This window comes from Corvus brachyrhynchos, unplaced genomic scaffold (assembly GCF_000691975.1).
Source record: "Corvus brachyrhynchos isolate BGI_N302 unplaced genomic scaffold, ASM69197v1 scaffold4, whole genome shotgun sequence".
Taxonomy (NCBI): domain Eukaryota; kingdom Metazoa; phylum Chordata; class Aves; order Passeriformes; family Corvidae; genus Corvus; species Corvus brachyrhynchos.
In genome coordinates, this window is record NW_008237878.1 from 4947302 (window position 1) to 4971758 (window position 24457).

General features: G+C 35.7%; 1 protein-coding gene across 7 annotated transcripts in view; it reads right to left on the minus strand.

Moving 5' to 3' along the window:
- DNAH12 (dynein axonemal heavy chain 12) overlaps nucleotides 1–24457 on the minus strand; it is a 61183-nt gene that overhangs the window by 23668 nt on the left and 13058 nt on the right. For all 7 annotated transcript variants that reach the window (XR_001861415.1, XM_008632332.2, XM_017732468.1 and 4 more), the window contains 30 exons: nucleotides 23735–23928; nucleotides 22561–22777; nucleotides 21840–22025; nucleotides 21277–21477; nucleotides 19995–20189; nucleotides 19658–19779; nucleotides 19245–19527; nucleotides 18517–18636; nucleotides 17986–18142; nucleotides 17590–17762; nucleotides 16116–16268; nucleotides 15461–15700; nucleotides 14738–14983; nucleotides 14322–14441; nucleotides 13510–13619; nucleotides 12693–12876; nucleotides 11804–11944; nucleotides 10808–10891; nucleotides 10536–10724; nucleotides 9784–9903; nucleotides 8804–8992; nucleotides 7991–8142; nucleotides 7150–7288; nucleotides 6896–7062; nucleotides 5571–5826; nucleotides 5082–5381; nucleotides 4178–4356; nucleotides 2437–2629; nucleotides 2187–2348; nucleotides 658–852 (listed from right to left, as the gene is read on the minus strand). Coding sequence is in view for 6 of the 7 variants with exons in the window: in XM_008632332.2 (XP_008630554.1) it covers nucleotides 658–852; nucleotides 2187–2348; nucleotides 2437–2629; nucleotides 4178–4356; nucleotides 5082–5381; nucleotides 5571–5826; nucleotides 6896–7062; nucleotides 7150–7288; nucleotides 7991–8142; nucleotides 8804–8992; nucleotides 9784–9903; nucleotides 10536–10724; nucleotides 10808–10891; nucleotides 11804–11944; nucleotides 12693–12876; nucleotides 13510–13619; nucleotides 14322–14441; nucleotides 14738–14983; nucleotides 15461–15700; nucleotides 16116–16268; nucleotides 17590–17762; nucleotides 17986–18142; nucleotides 18517–18636; nucleotides 19245–19527; nucleotides 19658–19779; nucleotides 19995–20189; nucleotides 21277–21477; nucleotides 21840–22025; nucleotides 22561–22777; nucleotides 23735–23928 (5367 nt within the window). In the remaining variant the exon portion in view is untranslated. The remainder of the gene's footprint in view (nucleotides 1–657; nucleotides 853–2186; nucleotides 2349–2436; nucleotides 2630–4177; nucleotides 4357–5081; nucleotides 5382–5570; nucleotides 5827–6895; nucleotides 7063–7149; nucleotides 7289–7990; nucleotides 8143–8803; nucleotides 8993–9783; nucleotides 9904–10535; nucleotides 10725–10807; nucleotides 10892–11803; nucleotides 11945–12692; nucleotides 12877–13509; nucleotides 13620–14321; nucleotides 14442–14737; nucleotides 14984–15460; nucleotides 15701–16115; nucleotides 16269–17589; nucleotides 17763–17985; nucleotides 18143–18516; nucleotides 18637–19244; nucleotides 19528–19657; nucleotides 19780–19994; nucleotides 20190–21276; nucleotides 21478–21839; nucleotides 22026–22560; nucleotides 22778–23734; nucleotides 23929–24457) is intronic.

The following is a 24457-nucleotide window of genomic DNA, read 5'->3' on the forward strand; positions in this document are numbered from 1 at the left end:
GTCACCACCCATGCAATATTTTCTGGCAACTCCTGGCTGGTCTTCTAGTTCAAAGCTACACATTAACATTCCATCTAAACAGTTCTGTGTCTATTTCATCCTTTGGCAGAAAAATTCACTGACATCAGCACGAGGCCAAGTTATAGAGCTAACTGTGCTTAATTGAGAGCAATACTGCTTACACCAATACTGCTTCTCCAAGTTCTATTCTGCTATCAAAGATCTACTGATAAGCAACAGGATTTGTATTTGCTAGTCATTCCTATAATGGATGGAAGGAATAATATATAATTACCTGCTTAATAAGCAGCCACAATTAAGATCATTTTACAGTCACAATGAAATGTTTTCTCTAGTCCTTTAAAACATACACATTATGTAATAAAATTACAAATTGCCATCATCAAACTAAGACTATTCACACTTCAGAAATTTACAGCAAAAAAATTTAACTTTATTTAGTTGTAGAAATGTTGAGATCACACATCAAAGAGCTCCCAAAATATTACAGAAAAGGTCTATGGAATTTTAAAATTTTGAAAAACAACGAGTACTTCTACAAGGAAGACAAAAGAAAATCTGATGGCACTTAGAAATACAGAGTGTTAGAAAACTGAAGCAGATTTTTGAGGAAATAATGTAAGTATTTTCCCATACCTGGAACCAATCAATAGTACAGCAGTTGATGAGTGATGGAAACTGTCTCAGACGATTGCGGAAAGCATCTCCAATTGGGCTGAATGCCACCACAATATGGAGATTTTCTTTGCAGAGGTTCACAAAAAGTGCAAACAAGGCCAAGGGACTGAGTTCTTCACCTTTATCACCAGCCTGAACTGCTGCACGAACACCCTTAGGAATAATACATAGCATAAAAAATGTTATATAAATTGTCATTAAGCACATCTGAAGTCCTGTAGCAATTCTGTTAATGGTAGCATCACCAGGAAATAAAATTTTTTAGTGGAAATGAAACAGGCAAAATAAAGTAGAAAGCCAGAACAAGTAGCAAATACTGTTAGAGAACAGGATTGCACTATTTATCTGTGGCCCTGACAACTCAGTCTAGAAATGATCATCTGCTGCTCTGAGCAACTGAGAGTAAATCATAACAATATAGTAAAAGAAGAATTCTTTTAAGGGAGCAGATTTAAATGAGTAAAAACCAACTTTGGTCCAGCTGCTCATTGTGGATAGCTACCAAGTTCCAGCATACACCCACTGAATATGTTCACACAAACTGTAAAATTGGAAAAGAGCCAAATTATTTTAATATTTTCACTATGTACCTGGCAAGAATGAAATACTAAAAGACAAAGATCACAAGAATTATAATCTAACTTCTTTGAAAGATACACAAATCCAGGTATCAACATGCTCCATAACTTAAGTGCAAAAAAACCATGTAGTAACATCTATCAAGTGATACAGATATTGCAATAAAGAAAATTTGTGTGTGTACTAAGAACCACTTTGAAAGTCAACTAGAAGCATACTTAAGTAATTTATTAAAAGCACCACAGAGATAGGAAGACAGCACAGCATACATTTCCAAATATTGTTTGCTAACATTAAGTTTCCAACTTGATGTATAAAGATTGATGCCCCTCCCTCCCAAATTGTGACTGCTATTGTGAAAATCCCAGTCTGATTTCAGTTAATTTTTTTTTTAAATTTGCCTGAGTACATTGCATCATTACTTCTAATCCTAGATTCATGGAGCACCTTTGCCCACCTCATCTCTGAGTAGAAGTGTCAGAACACTGAAATTCTGCCTAACAATGCCCTAGTGCCTCAGACAGTAGGAGTCTATTGAGAAAGGCAGGCCATGTTTTCTAATAAAAACATCACATCTTCGCACTTCACTGATTAAGGAAAACATTATGATGTACGTTCTTCTCCTATACAATATCCTACAAAAATAACTACAGCCATAGGGTATTTGTGGACAACCCAAGTTCTCTACTTGCACAACTTAATGTGTTTGTGAACAGAGTGCTAGGTCAGAATTAAAGCTTGTAGCTGGCATAAGCTACTGCATAAGTTTACTAATAACTGGTTTATTTTTCTAAGGTCTCAAAAAGAAGTCACAGAATTACGTGCAAATATACAAAAGCCACATTTCACACTGAACTGTCCAAGTAGATTAAAAGGGAGGTGAAATTAAAGAGAGTTTCTAAAGATACCTCTACAATTTCTTGTTTTTCATCTGCTGGAAAAAGATTGGGTACCTCCCCTGTGTTGAGGAGACTGTCAACATCTTCTAAAAAGCTTTCTTCTTTAATTTGTGCATCTGTGATTAGAAATACAGTTTTCAAGCCTTTTACACCTGCATTCTTCAGAAGTCTCTGAAAATGCAAGACAGTTAAAATTGTACATTCCAAAATATCCTTCCTCAAAATTAAGTCAAAATGTAGACAGGTTATTAATACTCACTTTCAGATCTTCTCTCCACTCGTTTGTACCATAGGTCTTAGAAATCTCTGGTTGAAAAACACACATTCTTGCCATGAACGCTGCCAGGCGAGTCAGAGACTGCCGTCCACTTCCTCCCATTCCAACCAGCAGAGCATTCCCCCCTGACTGCTTCAGAATGCGGCTTAATCGAGACAAGTGTTCCAACATGTACCTGCATTGGGAATGTGTTGATTACAACAAGAGAAGAAATACCTGTACATTTATGCACCTATAAACCTGGGAAACAAATCAAGGAGTAGCATCCCCAAAACAAATCTCTGAATGCAGGGTGGGGCAGGGTAGAGAGGAAGAGGAAGAAAGAGAGTGGGCATGAACCACAAAATAAAGTAAAACTTACAATTCTTCTATTTTACAAATATCAGTATTTAGCTAAATTACTACAAATTACTAAAAGGAATGTGCAGAGATAAGAACAGGAGCACTATAAGGATAAATGTCTTAAAGGCAAAGAAAAACATTAATTCTCTACTTCAAGATCACAGCAGTATTACCAGTTTTAACTTTCTTGAAGTATAGCAACCTAAACAGCTTTTTAAAGTAACCACTGGGAGAACATGGTTTTTATCAACAAACATTTCCCTCCCCTCTACCTCTGACAGTGATTTATAACTTATGTGTGGAATTGACGTTGGAACATCCTCAGGAAGCAGTATCTGCACATTACTGAGAGTCCTTGTCAAAACTCAAGCCTGATTTATCTCAGAATATGCAGCAAGGCCTATAGGAGCTCACCTGCTTAGGCATAGGACATGGGGTAATTAAAGCAAGCTGAGCAGCTATCAAAAGCGGTCTCAAAAAAACTTCCAAGCATTTCAAGAAAGATAAACTCTGTTTATTTTTATTGGTTAGATAAATAAAGGAAACAAATTCAGATGTTATCTATGAGATTGAACTTTAAGGCTACAGTCAAACATGCTCTCCTGGCTGCTGTTCAGTGAGGTCACTGCAATATTGCTTCTATACCCAGGAAGTGGCCTGTGATCAGAGGCTGCCAGCTCTTCAAAGTCCCAGCCTAGCAGTATATACAGGCACTCACAAATCCAGCTTGGCAAAATGACCTAGACTAAAATAAGCTGATATTAGAAGTGTTTTAAGTAATCCTAATCACCTTCACGAAATACTTATGTGTCAAGCCACCCTGGCAAATATAAAGGGGCAGTAATCTCTAGCAACAGGGAGGAGGAAGGAGTTTGACCTCCTAATCTCTCTCGGTTGTAGCTCTGCATGATCACAAGTTAAGGTAACAATAATGCCTTGCAGAGTCTAAAATTTCACGGGATTAGCTGCAGCACCAGCTGTGCTGAGTAACAACGAAGTAGACAGACAGCTATGATTGTGAACATCTCACTCTTGGGATGCTTGTCCTTGGGAAATGAAAGTCCAGTGACATCCATCTTCACTGGTGACAGAGGCCTGTGAGAAGTACAGCAACTACCTGAGGCAGTGCACAATGTTTCCATAACAACTAAGACAAATATTCAAAGCCGCTTAAGAGAAAAGCTTCTTATTATTTACTTTCAGATAGGGAGAGGCATAAGAGAAAAATCAGTTTGCTTCCATCCAAAAAGGTGTTACACCACAAACACTTTTAAGGATGCATGAAGGGGAGGAGATATACCAAAAACCACAGTCCACAAAATTGAATATACTGAATTACCAACTACTGCTTAAAGCTCTTAATAACACAGATCATAAACACCTGAAAACGACAAGATTCATTCTTGTTTTCTGGGTTTGATTATATTCATCCAGACACTGCTCCACAACATCACTGAACTCCTCAATGCTTGGAACCTCAACATAAAGTCTTTCGTCTCCCTCAAGTTCTGGAACCATGTAGTCACCAAAACACAAACTTCTCATGTCTTCTTCTGTTACCTATGGTAAATATTCAACAAATTATGAAGTCAAGTTTAATATTTAATGAATGTATTCCTCATTGGAACTTTAGAAAACAAAGGAGAATTTAGACAAATACCCCAGACAAAAGAATAAGCACTCCAAAATATTTTGACTCACAAACAACACCCCCCTCAAAATTATGTTTCCTGCGTTGAACTATACACTTATTCTTAATTTGTTCTGGGAAAACAACTGGCTCAAATAGCCACTAACCGTCTCATAATCATGACCTTCAGATTACACCAAATTCATACAGATGTATATTATGAAATGGACAACTAAGACCACAAAGTTATTTCTTCTATACTTCAATGAAATTACAAGGGACATAAAAAACAACAGAAAAAAGGAAGACAAGGCATAAAATATAACACAACTATACAGGATTTTGGATAGTAAAATTTAATAACAATAACAGGATGCAGATGCCCAAATTTCTTTTAAGGAAAATTAGTAAGTTTACTCACATTTTAAATGTAATATTTTTTGAATAGAATTTTGAATAGAATTGAATAGAAATACAACAGTTAAACCCTCCCAAACAATTTCCATTTCTACATTTTTTCCTCATTAAGCCATTTTGCCAAATTCAACTCAAACTTTCATGCACATTTGAATCAGAATTCCACCTATGATTAAATTTCTAGTCCTAAATTTGCAATAAGGGAATTATTTTGCAACAGGTTAAACATGATACTCACAGGGGATGATCCTTCCTTCAGGTGTGCAAAAACTTTATCGAATGCTTCTCTGAAATGTTCTTTCACAATATCTTTCACTAGATTGAACAACCAGGCTCTGTCATCATCTTCCACCAGACGGTCATAGAAGACCCGAAACACCTCGTGCACGAACAGCCGAATCATCACATGTTTGTTTTCAACTGCACTTTTCTTAATGAGCAAACAGCCATGGATAACCCGTGAAAAGTCACGCAGGTTGAAGGTATAATGAGATTTGGCTGGTGTGGGCAAAAGATTTTTGATGGCTTTCTTATACACCTTCAGACAAAAAGAACAGAGAACAAAATTTAAAAAAAATTAACACTGACTGCATTATTACCATAACTCCTAAATGTCTTCTAAAATGTTATTTCTCAAAAAAATCCCTTCACACTACATTATTGTAGAGCCAAAGGAATATTAATGAACAAATTGAAGGAAACTTCCATTAAGGTATTTGCCTCTTACCTCTAAAGTGGCAGTGACAATTTGATTTCCAATTGTTAAGAAGTCAAAAGGGAAGTCATTAGTCCTTAGGTAAAGAGCCACTACGGTAGAGAAGATGCGCGTCATTGTTTCATCACTGAAAGAATTGATGGTGCAAATGCTGAAGTGCCGCAGGAACCGAGGGGTGACAGGATTCCTCCCACCGCCTGGAGGCCCCATAGCTGCCACTAACTGTATGTCAACAAGGGTGATTTTAGAGGTGTCCTTAAAATCATACCTTCAAAATAAAATGCCATGTGACATTTAGATATGGATACAACACATTTGTTACACCTTCAATGCAGCTGTATGACAGACTACTCTCTGCATGCATAAAAAAGTATTTAAAAATATTTTTTAAAATAATAGGCATTACATAATACAACATGTATTTCTATAAATTTTATATTTTTAAAAACAAACAATCCCTCCTCCCTAAAAAAACAAAAAACAACTAGTCCTGTAACTGTGTACCAGTTAATCTTAACATACCATTTGCTGGCCCAAAAAAAAGATTGATTGTTTAAATTGCACTCCATAAAACCTGATATGAAATTTTGACATGAGTATTAAAAGTGTAACTTGTCAAGATATATTATCTCTATTTAAGAGCAACAGATATTTGAGCAGTGCCTGGAATCACAAGAGTAGCTGTATTTGAGAAGTGCCTGGAACTGTAGAATGATCCAGACTCAGGAAAACACCTGCTCCAGTCTTCCAATCTAAGCAAAGCCAAAAACCTCAAAAGCAGGGAAGACTCTCAACTTATTTTATTTCATGCCTATTATCAGATCTGATTTCATTGTGAATTTAAAAAAAATATTTTGAGATCTTGTTAAAAAACTTTTAATGACTAACAGAATAATGGATAATAGGGAAAACTAACATAAGAAATAAAATCAGAAGTTTTATATAACTGGATATATATAGATGTGTACAGAAAGCTGCCCACTCTAAGGAGGAAGAGAAAGAAAAAGAACAAGAAACTGCACTGGAAAAAAAACTAAAATAGTAAAGGCATAAATGATTCATTTTATTTAATGTATACTAACTCTGCAAAAGTTTAGCAATAGAACATTCTAAAAAACTTAAACCAAATTTGATCATCAATTTCCCAAACTGAGAAGTCCTTAGAAAGTAATATACAAGTTGCTTCAAGTTTAAAAAATGGATTTTTATATAAACTAAATCTACCTTAACATTTACAAACCACTTCAAAAAAGTTTTGAAAATAAAATTCTAAGGAATAAATAAGTATAACAGCAAATACAGCAACAAAAAATTTCAGTTGTGTTTCCAATAATTACCAAAATCCATGGTCAAAGAACTGTCTCAGAAGTTCTATAGGAGGCTGTGCCCCATACTTCTCCAAAGCAGGCATATTCATATCATCTACAAAAATAATGCATTTTTTTCCCATTGGAGGGCCAAAGACTCCTTTGCGCCTCTTGTCCAGCCTGGCCATAATAATGTTCTGCAATGCAAACAGGATCATTCAGAACACAGATTAAATATTCATATCCACAATCTCCTTGAGACATAAATGATCTGTTCTACTAACCTGGGTCTGATTGGCACTTGTTCGAGCTGAAAAATTAATGAAGAAGGGGAAGTAGCGCTCCTTTTCCAAGTTGTTCATTAACTTGTCCTTGACATACACAGATTTCCCAGTTCCTGTTGGTCCCACTAGAAGCAGTGGTCTTCACAAAGAGAGAAATAAAGCACATAGACTGCAGAAACCTAACACTGTAAACTAAATGCAGCTGGAAGTCCAAGGTTTTACTAACTGGCCCTTCTTTTTCTACCTCTAAAAACATTAGCTGCCTAAAGAAGAAACCAGAGTGTTCTAATGCATTCATTAAACCCTCTCATAATTTTAGTTTGCTTCCACCACCAAGAAAATGGGAGGGGAAATAAACATTTCTCATTCCCTCATTCTACTGGTGTTGAAGTATATGAACACATGGGAGTTAAAGCTCTTGTGATAGGTCTTGCATTGATTCAAACTTCATAAATCTTTCAGCCTTGGAACCTGAGGCTGGTTTTTATTTCATTCTCTTATATGATCTGATCATGGCTAATATAACTGATTTTGATAGGATTAATCAAAGAAAATAAATTAAAATATGTATTTAATTGCCAAAGTAGAAAGAGGATGCAAAAAATTTTGGGCTGTCCTAACATCATCATCAGAATGAGAATACAAAAGTTAGACTATAATAAGGTTTCATAAAAAAAAATAAAACCAGACTGCTGGGCAAATTTTTTTGTTTGTAGTAAACATCTGTTTTAAAACGGCCGAATAAACTGAGGGTTTGATACAAACAATGAACTCAAAAAAAAGGAGATATTTCTACCTATGATCAAATTTCACTTTAGAAATTTGTAGTGAAGCAACTTACTTTCCATGGGTAATGAACAGGTCTAGCAAATAGGTATAGCGAACTGTATCCATGGTTGGGACTATAATATCTTGAATCTTCACATTTTTATCGCTGTAACTAATTTGTTCAATAAAGTCATTCCAGTGAGCCCAACCTACTTTGACTTTGAGCTAGGAAGAAGCACAGATGTAGAACAGACTGGTGTTATATATATGAAGGGTTTTCTCTACTACCTCACTTTCAAAAATTAAAATAATGGATTTTAATAAATTAATGAATATTTGATGTTTCAAAAGATCACACATTTCATTTGTTTTACCTCACTAATGAAGTATTAAAGTACATACCTAAACTTAGAATCCTTTCTTTTCTTTAAAATTTTGTTCAGTGAAAACAAACAAAAAAACCCACACACAGAGAAAACCACAACAACAAACCAAGAGAAGAACATTTCTAATAGACACTACAAACAAAAATTGTAACATAAGCAAACCGCCTATGGGCTTAATATTCTGCTTTCCTTCTGAACAGTCCACATTATTCCTTCTATACAAAAGCAGTTTTGAATCTGCCAACTGAGCTTGAGTTACAGAAGAACTATACTGTGGCGGTATTACAAATATAACTGAAATGTACATCTCGGTATTTCATTAAAAAAATGGTCAGTACACTGGTATTTGAAAAGGAAATAAAAATGCATTGTAGGATTTAATCCAACCAACACTCTACAACATCCAACGGGCTTCAAAAAGTTAAAATACCCACCTGGCTGCATTTTCCTTCTATTATGACAGTAATAATCTATTTAGTGGATGCAGAAGCCAATCCTACCTCATACACGTAGTCATAGACCAAGCCTTTCTCTTCCAAAGGACACTCCCACTTTCCCAAACTCTCTGGTACAGGATTTGTTTTAGATTTTCCAGACAAAGTTTCCCTCAAGAAATTATCAAAAATTGTCCTGCTGTCACCATCACAAGTCCCACCAATGGACCAGATTGTGGCAAAAGCAAAACAACCCTGCAAGAACAAAAAAATTAGTAACTGTCTCATAAATTGACATATTACACAAACCTTGTACAGTCTGATTAGCGAACATAATTCTAAAAAATATTGTTAAGCAGAGAGATGTTAGAAATTGCCCTTCAATATCCCTGGCCTAAAGAGATTTAGAAATCTGACTATAGACAGAGCACACAAAAAAGTCTTACTCAAGGACAGAGAAAGAGAAAGAGAAAGAGAGAGAGATAACAAAAAATAAAGGCCACTGACTACAGCAGTATGTCACAGGACAAAGCCTGAGAAGAGTTCTAATGACAAACCAGGATCTAGGAATTTTATAATTCAATTTTAAATAACTACTTTCATATTCTATTTTCTTCAGTTTTTCATAAGAACAATCATATAAGGTCAGACAGAGGATTCAGCTAATATAACTGTCAGAAAACCTTCTCCCAAGGAAGTGTTGCTCAAACAAACAAGCCAATCGGTGTTGCATGAATATTTATTTCCTTTAAGAGAAATACGACACTTTGCTTCAGCTAACTTCTTGGTTACTTAAAAAGCACATTTAATAAAAACACTATCCCAATTAATTGGAAAAATAGGAGAATTTTTAATCATATTTGTCACTTTTAAGACTTCCATCTCATCTGGGCACCTCCAGAGTGTGGGGAGAGAGAGCAAGGAGGTAGTAAAATTGTTTCACGTCTCTCATTCACAAATTAAAGTTACTTTGATTAGTACAATTGTTTTGAAAACCAGCACATACAGAAATAAATATACATTTCACTACATGTTAAAAAACCAACCATAATCCAGGCACGGATGCTTTTGTTGGTGGGATCTTCTTGCACAGCTGGACAAATCAACATTTCAAAAATCCGTGTGAGAGCTACTACAACATTGATATCACTTGTAGGTACCAGTTCCTAAGAGATTCAAAAGGTTGGACGTCATACTTTACATCTTTAGCTAATTTATCTTTTGGAGATAAATTAATTAGATCACTAGCTAATTCTGAACACATATTAGAAGGCAAGGTATACACTGACTTTTACCCAAAAGATCATTTGCCCCCTTCAATCATTGAAATGTCAAGACCTTTAGCTTGTTAACCATGTTCATGGCTACCACGTGACCACTACAATTATACATCTTAAACCAAACCAAAACCCACAGAAGTAACTGCAGCAAAACATGAGCAAAATTCTAAGCACTGCCACACTGAGCTTGCAAGGAACTACAACCTTCCCCTAAAACTTAAAAAAGCACTTCCTTATACAACACGAGATCTTTAAAGAAAAAAAATGTACAAAATTCTCTCGGGAATACTTTTTAATCAGTGTTTTAAATACAAACTGTACTTTCAAAAATAAGAAGATGAAAACGATGATCAAGTTTCAAGTCTTAGCTGACATTCTCATTTTAACTTTCCAAACTGGTCCCAAGAGCCACATATTCATTCCAACTGTGCTTTTCATGAGAGAACAGTCACTTCCTACCAAGGGTAACAGAATGGACATAGCCACTAACTACTGCAGGAAAAAATGTCAAATAATACCTTGCACTGTTTCTGACGGACTCTTAATGCTGGCGGTACCAACCAATCAAAAAGTCCCTGCAGAAGAGCTTGATGTTCCTTTGAGTTCAGAGGTTCAGGCAGTTTACTCAGCCAAGAGGTAACAAGTGGCCTCCAGCCCAGCTGAGAAGGTTCCAAATAAATCATGCCACAACGACTGACCGTAGCAGGCTAAGGAAAAATGGTAAACTCATTTTATTGTGCATTTAATGTACTGAATTTTGTTTCATATTTTCACTAAATACAAAACTTACTGATGCCTGGGAAAGATCCATTGTTTCAAAAATAAGAGTCATCTGAGGGGACATTTGGATGACTTCCCCACTCATCAAACAAAGCTTGAAAGATAAAAAAATAACATGCAAGGTTAGAAAAAAAAAAATTATTGTAAATTACACTTCCTATCTCAGGAGAGTTCTGTATGAAAATTGGCAAAACCAAGTAAAATCAAAGGTAAGGTCAACTAGATAAAATGTTGAACCACTTGTAGCAATAGATTTTTATCAAGTTTTAGCTAAATTCTTCACTTAAACCATAGCACTCCATAGTAACTTACCAGTAGGTTCATTACAATCAATCTTGCATTTAACAGGATAAAGAAAAGAAGAAAGGACAAAAGATATCTGCAGATATTGTTGCTAATGCTGAAGCATTCCAGCCAGAGAAACACTACCCTCTCATATTAAAGTAAGAGTCCAGCTTGAGTATTTTGAAACATTATCATCCAGAACTTAAAAGTCCCAATGTTGTCTCTCATTTTTATATTTGCTTTGAGATTCCTAGGGCCCATTTACAAAAGTGGTGTTACAATTTTGACTGCAGAAGCCATTATTTTGAAAATGCAAACCTTTGTGTCTTGGGATTATTTTGAAATGCAAGTGTCTAAGTTTGTGCAGGCTTAGAAATGATGGGGTTTATAATATATAATTAATTGCAATTTCTGATGTTTAAATTTCAATTATTTATGTTAGAAAATTACATTATGACATCAGGAAATACTATAGAATTCATGTCTTTCAGCAATGAGTTGATTTTGTGATTATGATTCCAATAAAGTAAAACAAAACAACCAAAAAAACCCCAATCAAAAACCACCAAAAAAAACCCTTACGACTTGTCACCAATGCCACCTTGCACTTGCTCTTTTCAAAAGTCAGGCACTGCAGCTTGTATTTGTGGTTTTACATGTAGGAGGGTATTTGCAAAATGTCACACAATTATATTCAAGCATTTATTTCACTGACTGATACCTTTTTGTTGTCATCCAGAACTGTGTTCATGCTTTCTATCCACAGTGTATCGATGGGGCCATCGAAGATGACCCATTTGCGCTCGGGGGTCTCGGACAACGCGAATTCCCTGAAGGTTGTAGCGACTACCCCATCTGTCCACTGACAGGGTACATGTGGGAATGGGGGGCGAGACAAAGAACACAGAGTACAACCTGAACTGCCAGTCACAGAAACCCTTCTCTTTGCTTTCCACTATCCCTCACTTTTAATTATTCTCCTCTTATGCTGCAGAGAGCACATGTAACTTTGGAGTTTCACCGAGGGTCTTAAAACATCAGCAAATTTTAAAATAGATTTTTTTTCACTTGAAAAAAATATTGTAACAAAAAAGATCAGCAATTCATTTTACTGAAACTTAGAAGCATTTCTGCTCTGTCTTGCATCTGTTTCTCTCCAGAGTCACCCTAAGTTTCACTATTTCACATTTACTACTTCATGTCATTCCTTCTCCAAGCCTAAGTTTCACACTTGGGAACTCATGAGTTTATAGATTTTTCTAGATAGTTTTTGCATTACTTTGATTATACTGGTTAAGAACAGACAGAGAAATGAATGCAATTATGTTTGATATGATTTCCTAGCATGGATGCAACTATAAGAGGACAATGACCTTCAAAACGGTACTGGTTTTTTTTGTATATTTAAACCTATATAACCGCATACACACATGGTACTGCATTTTTTATATCTTAATTAAAAACAGACCATAAAAGCATTAGTTAAAATAAAATTTACAGTTGTGTTCTTATCTGTGTTTTAAATCATAAAATTATGAATTCAACAGTTTACTATCCATAATAATAGAAACACAATATACAGGGAACATTATTTTTTAAACATACGTTACCTCATGGGATATCAGATCAAACTGCCCAAAAAGCTGGCCCATAGTGATTGATTTTGGATTCATAGTTCTATAAATGACTTTTTCTTCTTCACCATAACCACGCTCCTTCATAAGAGACAATGTATCTGCCAACACGTGTAGAACTTTGGTCTTCCCAGAAAACGATTCCCCCACCAGCATGAAGCTGTTAGATGGAAAAAAAATCCTGCTATTAACACATTTGTCTTGCAGTTTAGACTTTTACAGCTCACATGAAAGCCAACAGTATCAAACATATGTTTAAAGCTAATTTTCACCTAATTTTCAAAAAGTGAAGCAAGTAAATTTTCTTTGTATGTATAAAACATCTTTTCCACAAACCTAGTTTATTTGCACATGCAAATCTGATTGCATGATGTCTTATGGAGAGAATTAATTTATGAACTGAATATTAACCATCATATGGCTAATGTCATATTGTACCTATTTTCTGCACACAGTTGCTATTCTGTAATAAAAGCTAGGAATAAAATGGCACAGATCTGACAACCAATATTTTAATACAAATCAGCTTTTACAGTCCTAAGTTTTCACCATACTGGTATCAGCACCTAAAATCATTATACATATGAGAGTACTTCTGATATCAGAAAGAGTACAATTCCCCAGACATACATCCACAAGAATTTTGGAACAGGCAAAAGCAGTATCAGTAATCAATTGTTCCAATACAAAGAGGAGTATTTTGGCACCCTCAAAACCTTCTATAACTTCATATAAATTATTGCTACAGTATAAGTCAGAATTACAACAGATAGTGCGGTGATGAGAATCTTACCCATGTCTAACAATCATCATTTCATATGTCTGTATCATTTTCTGCATAAAAGTTTCTACAGGTTGGACATTATGTCGAGTGCAACATTCATTGGCACATTCCAGAAAATCCTAAAATCAAAACAAATCATAATCTTATTCTTGCTACAATTTAAATTACTGTTCTGCACTACAGTAGAAGAGTTTGTGCTTATCAGTAAGGGTTTCAAATTAATTAGTAAGTGAAATATTATTAGTCAGAATATAGCAAACTTCCTGCGGGGAAAAAAAACGCTTTTGTACCTCGTGCTAGAACAGGATTTAACTACAATTTTTATCTTGAGTAGAAGGTGTATCACCCTCAGGAAACCAGAAGTGTGCTTTGGAACCACACACTTTTATCAAGATTGCAGTATTTACTTAAAACTTAAAAGTTAATCCAATTTGTTTTTCCAACATACTTATCCTTCTTTCCAGCCATCCTCCTACAAAGGATGCTTTAAGTGTTGCTATAAATAAAATACAAGCACAAAGCTTAATCTCATTTAATTATGTCAAAAAATTAAGAAAGAAATCAGAAAGCCTAAAATTTGGCAAATGTGCAGGTCAATTCCCAATCTGTAAGGCACAACCCTTCAGAATGTAAGGGAACTCAGATGTGGATTATATTCAGCAGAGATAAAGAATTCCCTTTGCTACAAAGTTTCATTGCAAGCATTCAGCAATTTTCCTCATCTTGAAATACCTCACTGCATTAATTGCACTTGATTAAAAAGCAAATCACCACAAAACAATCAATGATCATGACCAAGGAAAAATTACAAGACTACTTACATTGTAGTCTGCCTCAGGAAGCTTGATTCCAGGAAATAAATCACTAGTTATACCCATGAACAGAGGTATATCATGTGACAAAAATTTGGGCTCATTCACATCTTTAATTGATCTAAGAAGCTAAAAGAAACAAATATGCATTTTACTGTTCTTATTAAGAGACAAAGCATAAGGTGTTCAGCGACTAAAATAACCTAGTATGTAACAAAGATGAATTCATTAAATGGGGCCTTTGACAAGAACTGTGCGATTCCCAGCACAGCCCTGGAAAATGCAGCATGTATTTTATTATCTTCATTTCACAAACCACAAAACACAGATCAGTGATGTGAGAAGATGGGCTGGAACTGCCTTCAGAACTCAGAATGGCATGCATCTATGAAATTCCTTAAACAAATATTCCCTCGGGAACTCACCAATATATCTTCATCTTCTGTAGGAAATTTTAACTTCAGATTCCCCGCAGCCACCAGCACAGCTTTGACTGCCCGCATGCCATAGTCATAGTGATACTGAGAGGAAAGCTGTTCTGAACATAGTCTGTAGGTCATGACTATCTTCACTGACAGTGACTTAGCATTCAAAAATCCATATGAATAGAGGGAAATTTCTGCTATCAGAGCATAGTTGGGAACCATCATGGCTACTGTTCGGAAAAGAACCTGAAATACACACCCAAAGAAATATCTTTAAATAATTAACTTAGGAATGGAAAGTAATTCAGAACTTTTACAGATGATGGATCAGTATCCATCCCATCACGAAACAGAATTATCAATACTTGCAGCTTATGACTCCCTAGGAAGTTAACCTAAGTGAGCTACCATCAATATCCATCTCAATGTACAATGCAGTGCTGAAAAGACACTGTCCCTCTCAGCTCTTTTCCCTCAGCAGTGTCTCCAGAATACAAAAATGCCATTTGCCCCTTGCACAGATACAGGCAGCAGTAAGGAAGGAAAATGTGGTCTATGGCAGGTGAGAGAATGCACTTCCTTTCTTTAAGCATATGCAGTTGGTGTGCTCCTCATGTGGCACTATCTCTGCTTTCAGTTAGTAAAGCTTCCTTATGGAAACAGCTCATCTGGTCAAAAACAATCATCTCAAAGGTCACAGACACATCTATTTTATTATTTTACCTTCAGATTATCTGGAAGTTCAGAACGTCCTGCATAACCTGGATTCATAGTAATTGCTATGAAACAGTTGGGGTTAAGCTTCAGCTCAGTTCCTTCAAAAATAAATGTTTCTAGCTTTATCTGTATGGCTCTCTGGATGCAAAGGATCTGCTGTGCCACTACAGACAGCACTTCCAGTTCAATGCGATTGAATTCATCAAAACATGCCCAGGCACCTGAGGAAGCCAAACCTTTGAAAAACTGCAAATGAAGAAAGAAACCAATCATATTGCTAACAGAACCTTAGAAGATTCAAAAGAAATTAAGACTGTCATGTTGGAAGTTTAATTAGATTTAAAAAATACAATTATGATAATAATGCTTTAACCTGTTTAGATCATAGATCAGTGATGTACTGAAGAACAAAGTTTTTTCTTGGTTCTAAAGCAAGCTAAATCAGAAGCTCCCAATCCCACGAACTCTTGTTTCTTTCATGTTTTAATTAGCAACTTAATAGGCTTTCATAAAGCACAGAAAATGAAACATGCAGAGAACAGCATATAGCATCCAAGGGTAGCAGAGCACAGGTGCCATATTTATTTGTGTCTGCAAAGTAGGGACCCTAAAATTTTCATGGCTAAAAAAAAAATACAGCATACATTTATTTTCTATTTACCTTTCCCATTGCCAGGTAATCAAGGCCATCAGAGCAGTTAAAGACAACACACTGAACAGCAAGAGCTTTAGCCAAATCTTTGGTGGTCTCCGTTTTACCTGTTCCTGCTGGACCCTCTGGGGCACCACCGAGGTTTAAATAAAAGGCTCCAATCTAAAGCACAGAAATAGTTTATGGAAATTATTTGTACTTCATTCATATGAAATTATTCTGAATGAAAATGGTAAAATTAAATTGCACCTGATAGTTTCATACACTCATTTTATCTAACATAAAAGGTATGGTTTTACTAATTAAAAAGAATCTGAAATATACTTACAGCTGGGAAAAATATGCAAGAGAATTTAATTTTGACCCTAACAGAGTTTAGTTTTATTATTATCATAACCATGATTGGTTACTCAAACTTTATTGTACCCAATCTTTCAGTTCTTGTTTAGATACACCTTTCAAGTTAAATTTGTTGCAGTTACTTGTTGCTACTCCTTGCTCTCTCTGTTTGCCCTTTAATATACTTTTTTCCTCTTTTCTTTTCTTTCCCACACCATCCCCCTTTGTAGCATGTGCATTCCATTGACAATTCCATATTCTCTCCTATATTCTATTGAAGTAGGAGGAAATCTGACAGAAAACAAAAAAGTTGCAGACTTTTAACAAACAGTCCAGTTTGCAGGCTTTAACCAAACAGTTACAGGGCCACGTTTACATTGACTGACAAGTTCTGGGAATACTTTACTAAGACATTGGTGGGCAAAGAACAAGACTTCCATTTGCCAGAATGCCAGGCTTCCACCTGCTGTGCTCTGATTCAAGGTTTGTGAGCCTAAAACCGAAACAGACTAGCAGCTGCATCATCCTCTCACATCAATGTACCTCGATGTCTTGACAAACAGCTACCAAGCATCAGCTACAGCCACACCATGGGTGCCTAGCAAAACTTACTCCAGCAAAGAGACTGCAGTAAATGATAATGAGAAAAGCTGTACCTGAGATGACTTTGGTAACTTTCAATTGTCAGGTTAGCTGAGGTTAAACCAGTACAATAATAAACACCTCTGCCAAGAGCAGAGATACTAACAGGTTGCCAAATTTGTACTACTCTTAGGAACAGTGTGATCACAAGTGCATCCTTCTCCACTTAATTTAGCAGCCACAGAACACCAGAAGAGCACTTTGGGTTCTCATAATCTGTACAGCAATCAAATATTGTCTGGTTTCCCTGTGTGTTTTAAAAAAGCACAGCCACAACAGAACAACCCACTAATGTTTCAGCCACGTTGGCGGGCTGTCCAAATTTGTTGTTATGAGTGATTTTTATGTTTAGCATTCTGTAAAAATTACAAACTTCATTCTAGCAGAAATAGCAGAGTCTGACAATAACCATAAGCCCTAAAAGGACAGCTGCACTGAACAGTGTAAGCAATACTACAGCACAGTAAATACAATTTGCAGCAGCCCAGGAGGGAGCTCATACCAGGGTGCGGTAACACCTGTCTGTGAGAGGAGTGATCACCAGGCGTGGGGAGTTCCCGAGGTATTCGTAGGCATATTTCACATTGCAGTTAATGATGCACACACGAACGTTCTCGTTCTGCCAATAATAGCGCAGCTGTGCAAGCCACTGAAAGTCTGTTTCACTCTGCACACCTGACAAACACAGAGTTGACAGGAATCATAAAAGATGTTGCAGATAACCAGATTTTCTATTATGGTTAAATTTAAAACAGCTTTGAAATTATTAATGTTGATGCTCGTATCCAAATACTCACAAACCCATCTTAGTACTGTGCTGTTTTAGGCAGTAAAATTTGATTGATGAACAATTTTCCATTAACTACGTGTTAAGAAAAATGTTTTAAAATATAATTACCGCTTTCAATCATTTCCTTGATGACATCTCTAGCATGAACATCAATAGTAACCAAGGCACCCAGTGTAGTCCTTGTTTGCTTTGACAATTTTCCTCTCACCAGCTCTACAATATCATTAAGTTGAAGCTGAAGTGTATCATAATAACCCTTTAAGCCCTAGGAGAGAAGAGGTTATATCACAGTTTCAAGTGTTTCAGGCTTCTTCATTCTGACTAAATAGCTTAACAGAGGTTGCTTATTAAGCTACTCTTTTATATTGTCACAGTTTTGCATCAACGTCTCTCTTACCCACAATTATGCATTTATGTCGCAAAGCTACATTTTAAACTATGATTGCTCTACATAAGAATATTCAAGTACTTGAATGAAAAGTATAAATCACTGTACATTAATTTATGGATGTCAAACACACATGCTCATAATTTTTCAAATTTTATTTTGACTGTAAAAAACTGTTTGGTTAAACAAAATTCATCAGCTGAAATGAAACAATAAGAAAGATTTTTTTAAAATTATGCATTACACAGTACCTTGGGTCCATCGCGAAGAACTTCATGTACCTCACTTGTCCAGTACATTTGAGACACACACAACACTACTTGGCCAGGCCACTCCAGAACCCAGAGCTTTCTCTCAGTCTCTAGATATGCCTGAAACAGGTAAATACATTACAGAAACACAGTGTCTGGGTATGTTTATCACAATGTAATACAGAAGCTTATAATGTAATCCTATTAATATTCTTTGCTAAAAGAATACTATTTTCCTATTTGCAATGTCCAAATGGAGCTTTAAATGCTCTTTTCCCCTTAGGTTTACCATTTTTTACCCAATAATTTAAAATATTCTCAGAATTATCCTTCCATATTACAGAAATATTCACAACTTGTTAACTTCATACAAAGAAACATTTTCTGTCTAATGATTTTCTTTTAGGAGGAAGTAAGCATATTACAAATGTCGTATTTCTAATTCATAAGAAACCTGAACTATTACATCAGGTGATATATCCTGTAAAATAGTATTGCTGAGAAACTTTTAGAAGAATTTATATTCAGTGTTAGAGGAAAACGACTTGCTTCTTATTCAAACTAAACTCTAGTGTATATCACTGGCCTATAAATACAAGTCATGTTAACTTGGTCCTGGCCCCATAACTTCATCAACTCCTGTGTTGAGGAAGAATTTTAGAAAGCCAAGAGACAGCCATAAGACAAAGATAGGTGCGACAGATCTTAAATTATCACAAACCCCATACCATTCTTGATCTGGCAATTACATCACGTATAGTCTTCAGCATAATATCTTCTACTTGAATTAACCACTTCTCCACTGCACCTCGAGCTTCAGAAGTAGAAATGTTTGAAATCAGTTGTACATGCTCGCCTTCAGAACTACACATTCCTTTAATATCCAAATTGCGAAGGAAATCCAGTTTAGCAATGCCTTCAAAACACTTCTTCAAGTGAGGCTGAACTCTAAGAGGATCCTTAGTCTCCGACAGGATCTCCAACATTTCATCATTAGACAAGAAAAAGAAGCTAAAAAATTAGAAAAAAAAAAAAAAAGGAAATACAACTGCATTATCAAGCTATTTTTAAGACTGAACTTATTCACAACAAAAAAACCATTCAGAATCTGTGGGTTTTAAATAACCAAAGCTCATCATACCGGGGAAAGAAGAGACGTTTTTTCTCAAGGTAAGCATTAAGCCCTTTCATGATTTTGTCAAGAAGCTCATTACAGGTCTGAAGCTTCTCTGTTAATCCTGGCAAGGAAGTAGCAGCGAGAACCTGTACAACAAATATGTGCAAACTGTCAGCTATAAATGAGATATTTCAAACAGTAGAAGTTAATCAAATAAGGAACAACATAACTTTGTTTCTAGAAAGCCTAGGGAACTGAAATTGTAGTTCACTGTATATATTCTGAAAACTAAGCATCCCACCCCTCAAAAAAATGGGAAGGGAAGCTACTGTTTCCTGTTAGTAATGGCTATTTCCCTTACCTTTGGGTCTTCGGCACAAAACTGCATAATCTCTCTCCACAGCCTATCCACAGTTTGAAACTGCCGCCCCTCTTCTGGCCTCTGTTGCATAATATCCTCAGAAGAAAAGATGGGTTCCAAATACAGCCACTGGGCCTGCACTTTCAGCCAGTCATCAATGCTCTCCTGAATTTGAATTAAGCGTCTTTCCCATTCCTTAATAAATGTTTAAAGAATGTTAACTTGACATTTCCAAGCAAATAATGTTAGAGACAACAAACAACCTTCAGGAAACGTAGACATTGTGTTATTCTAGCTCCCAAAGAGAAAAAAAAAAGTCTACCAATAAACAAAATGAAAGAAAAAATATTTAGGAGTATTTAAGTTCTTCCACATATACAGATGGCCAAAGGAGCTCAGGCATTTTTACTTACTTGGAAATTATTTTCCAAAATGCATTTATCACTTTACTGCTATGAACAACTTAATTGTTAAGCAATAGCCAGGAGGCTACCAGTGATAAATTCTGTTTCATTTCCCCACAGCATGGGCTCTTGTAGCTGAATGGCAGCAGGGACACAATACCAGAAAAGCCACCTCAGCTCATAGGAGAGATCCACCAAGTCCACCAGCCTGTTCCTTAAGTGGACAATAGCAGATACCACTGGAGCAGGCTGGAGAGGCTGCCTGTAAAGTGTAAATACTATACGTTCACTGAGCCTGCTTGAGCCTGAACATTTCCCACATAAACTAACAAAGAACTACGGAGGGTAACTGCAAAGCAATTCCACCAGCTTCTCTCCTGTCAATAGCCATGGTGTGAGCACCACAAAGACTACTCTAGCCCTGAAATTCAAAATCAGGTGTAAAGTGCTGCCATCATTGCTCTGAGGTCTGATTAACAAACATTCTCCCAGCCATCAAGAAGTTTCTTTGCCGAGAGGAAAACACTGTAGTTCAAAATTTGAGTCCAAAACTCAAGAATTAATAAGTGTTCTTATTAGCAATAACAGAAATATAATTTCCAGTTATTAGGAAGCAAGGGTAATGGAAATAGAGATTTTGGAAAATATGAGAAAAAATAATCATGTTCTCTCAGTTGCACTTGAATCTGAATGGAAGATGGAATTCCAAAACAGAAATAAGGTAAGTATGACTCATATAAACTCAAAAGATTCTTGCTGAAAAATTAATGAAAGCATTTCATTAACAACTCAAACAACAAAGTTGTAAAACAATTGGTATACTATTGCACTACACTTATCCTACAAATAAAAATGGCTGAAAAAAGTAGTCATTGTACCCTGATTTCCTTGTCAAATGGTTTGATGAAAGGTGATCCTCTCATTGTCTGAGTTTTCATAATCTGATCATCGAGAAGAGCCTGAATATCATCCACTGAAGACAGAATATGAATACCAGTCTCACGATACACATTTGTGTTGAAGGAAATTGAATCCCAGGTTTCCATCATGGTATGCATTGCTTTCTCCAAGGAAAATTCCTATTTAAAAAGAAAATAGCTTGGTCTAGTGACTGAATTGGTTTTTTCCAACTCACTAATTCAATATATAAGCTTATCTAGCTGAATAAGCTATTTTGCTCTAGCAGCACAAATTAACTACTTGCTATTACTTTTCCTCAGTATATCCTTTTCTTGCACACAGAAAGCAGCATGCTTTGGAAATACTAATGATGTCACATGAGATAAAAATGCTTACACTCATCATTGACATATAATGGGCCAAAGTCTCACCAAATCTCTTCTGTTGCATAATGGCAAAGACAAAAAGTGCCAGTAAGTCATAAAAATATTCACTAAGAGACCCGACGTCATATTTGTCACTATCAAATCTCTGTGCTTACCTTGCTTGCAGCTACACTTATTGCTGTAAACTGTTCCAAGTAAGAGGATAGATTCTGTTTTAAAACTTTTCTCAGGGTAGTTCCAGCATCTGGTGTTATATCATACCCTACTATATCTGACATCTGCTGCCAATGACGTTCTCTCATGCCAGGGTTACAAAAGACAGCCACAGTCAGAATATTCTCCTAATTCAGAAAAGACATTTTAAGGCAAATATTCTCATATACATTATTTCTTGATTTTTCAATAACCTTTCATGTGCATTTAAAATTCTGCTACAGTAGCCGAAGACATGAAAATCTTTTCCAAAAAGTGCAGATGGCTCCATTCAGTTATCCATTCCATTTCTAAATAATTATATTAACTACCAAAGAAGAAATATAGAAAACTATTAAGCATAAGTATAATTTTTCAGTGATGCTAAACTTTGCTTCTATTAACGTAAGAGTCCCATTTCAAAATTCCCAACTACATCCTTTTCTGCAAACCAAAAATTACTTTTCTCCTGTATGTGTTCAGTCATTAACAATTCCAGAAACTATTTAAAAAATACTAAAAAATCCAATTTTATTAAAATGAATGGGACAGTAAAATCTGGAAATGAGGATTCAGAACACACTCTCTCTCTCTTTCTGACACCGCATCATTTACATGTACTGAGCCCTGAATTTAGCGTTTGTCCCTCAGCATCAGATATTAATATCCCTCACATTTTCTTACCTTAAAATCTTTAATCTGATCCAGAACTGTAGAACACATTGTAAGAGTTGGATTACCCTTTACAGCTTTGTGTCGCAGCGTCTTTTTCTTGTCCGATGCTGCTTTCTTCTGCTTTTGTTGGAAGAGTCTTAACAGTTTGTACATCTCTCTGTAAAACTCATCCATCTCAGCCTCCATGCTTTCCCCATCTAGTTCCAAAAAGGTCCCATCCATCCATCTGAGAAAAAACCATAAGGTCACAAAACAGAATAACAAATGTAACCCACAAATAATTATCACTTTGTTTTGCAACACATTAATAGCAATTTAAATTAAAGCAAAGCTCTCCTTCCATATTATTGTTATTCTTCGCAAAATTCTAATGCCCAACTAGAAGTGGCTCAACCACATTCTTCTGTGTATTTGTGTAGTTCTCTTAAGTCTGAGTAACTGCATGAATGGGGAAATATTTAAGTTAACCTCTGGATAAAGATCAACATATGACATTTAAAAATACACTAGGTCTTGTATTTTCAAACCCCCCCCACTATCAGCCATAGCACATTATAACTTCTGAAGAATGCATTAAATGATAAACAATCTCCCTTAATTTATACACAGAGCACAGTTTTGTGGTAGGATCTAGCCACCAGACAGCAACACAATAATTTGAACCCACCATTTTGGACAGCTGCTAGGTTAAAACCAGTTTTGGTTACATATAGATGATGAGCTTTCTAGTTGAATTTCTTCCTTTTCTGGAACACAAAATGGCTCATAAAACAATTTTTCTCTTAATACATTTCTTTCACAGAGCTTGTCTTATTACAGGCTACACCAGCATGACCAATACAATTAGAACCTAGTCTGAGATATGCTCCTCTGCTCTCAGGCACATGGTGTAATTCTTCTGTGCAGGGCCAAGACTTGGACTCAATCATCCCTGTGGGTCCCTTCCAACTTAGGAAATCCTATGATTTTATGATTCCATGATTACATTTTAAAAACAAAAACTAATCAATATTTTTTCTAGCTGAATTAAAAGTAGCAAGCCTGATACGTGTATTACCCTTTAATTTTACTTGCTAATAACACGTTAACAAGAAAACAAATCCATATTCTACATCTGACATGGAGGAGACCAGCATAAGCATTTTTCTCACTCTCCCTCTTATAGAATTAGGAGTGGAATTACCTTTTTTCTGTTCGCTGCCATTTCAGTATAAGATTAAAGAGTTTCTGGTATGGTTCTATCTCAGCTTTTAAGTTGTTGAGGAGTGGGAATTCACTTGGTTTCCATCCAAGCAAAGTCTCTTCTTTATTAAGAGCAGCTACTGTTTCATCAGTGTCCTGTATTGTTTTCTGCAATGTCCTCAGGTCAGTCACATACTGAAATCAAATAATAGTATATTTGAGAAATAACAAAATTATGCTCTGAACAGCTATCAAAATAAGATATCAAAATATTATAAACTTTCATATTAAAATTTTAGAAAACAAGATTAAAAAACTTGTCTGCTTATTGATTAGTACATAAACTGTGAAGAACCCAGATGAACATTATGAAAAATAAAATTGGTTCTCATTACTGAATTCTAGAGTATTTCCAAATTGTTTGTGCTTTAAAACTCACTGTTCCAGGAGGCAGGCACATACTTTTTTATTACCTGGCAAATCATATTGGCAACTGGGATTTATTAGCTTAGGATTTCTGTTTTGTGCTTTGAAGTGTTTTGTTTTTTTAAAAGACAAAATTTCTTACTATGCAATATCCTCCAATTAAAGCACAAGACATGCTCTAAAAATTAAAAAATACTGCTAGAAATTCACAAAGTTTTGGAGCCAGTGGCCTGCTCTTCACTAGCATAACAATGAAGTTTTGAGGTTTGTAGGAAAAAAATATCAAAAGGCTACCAAA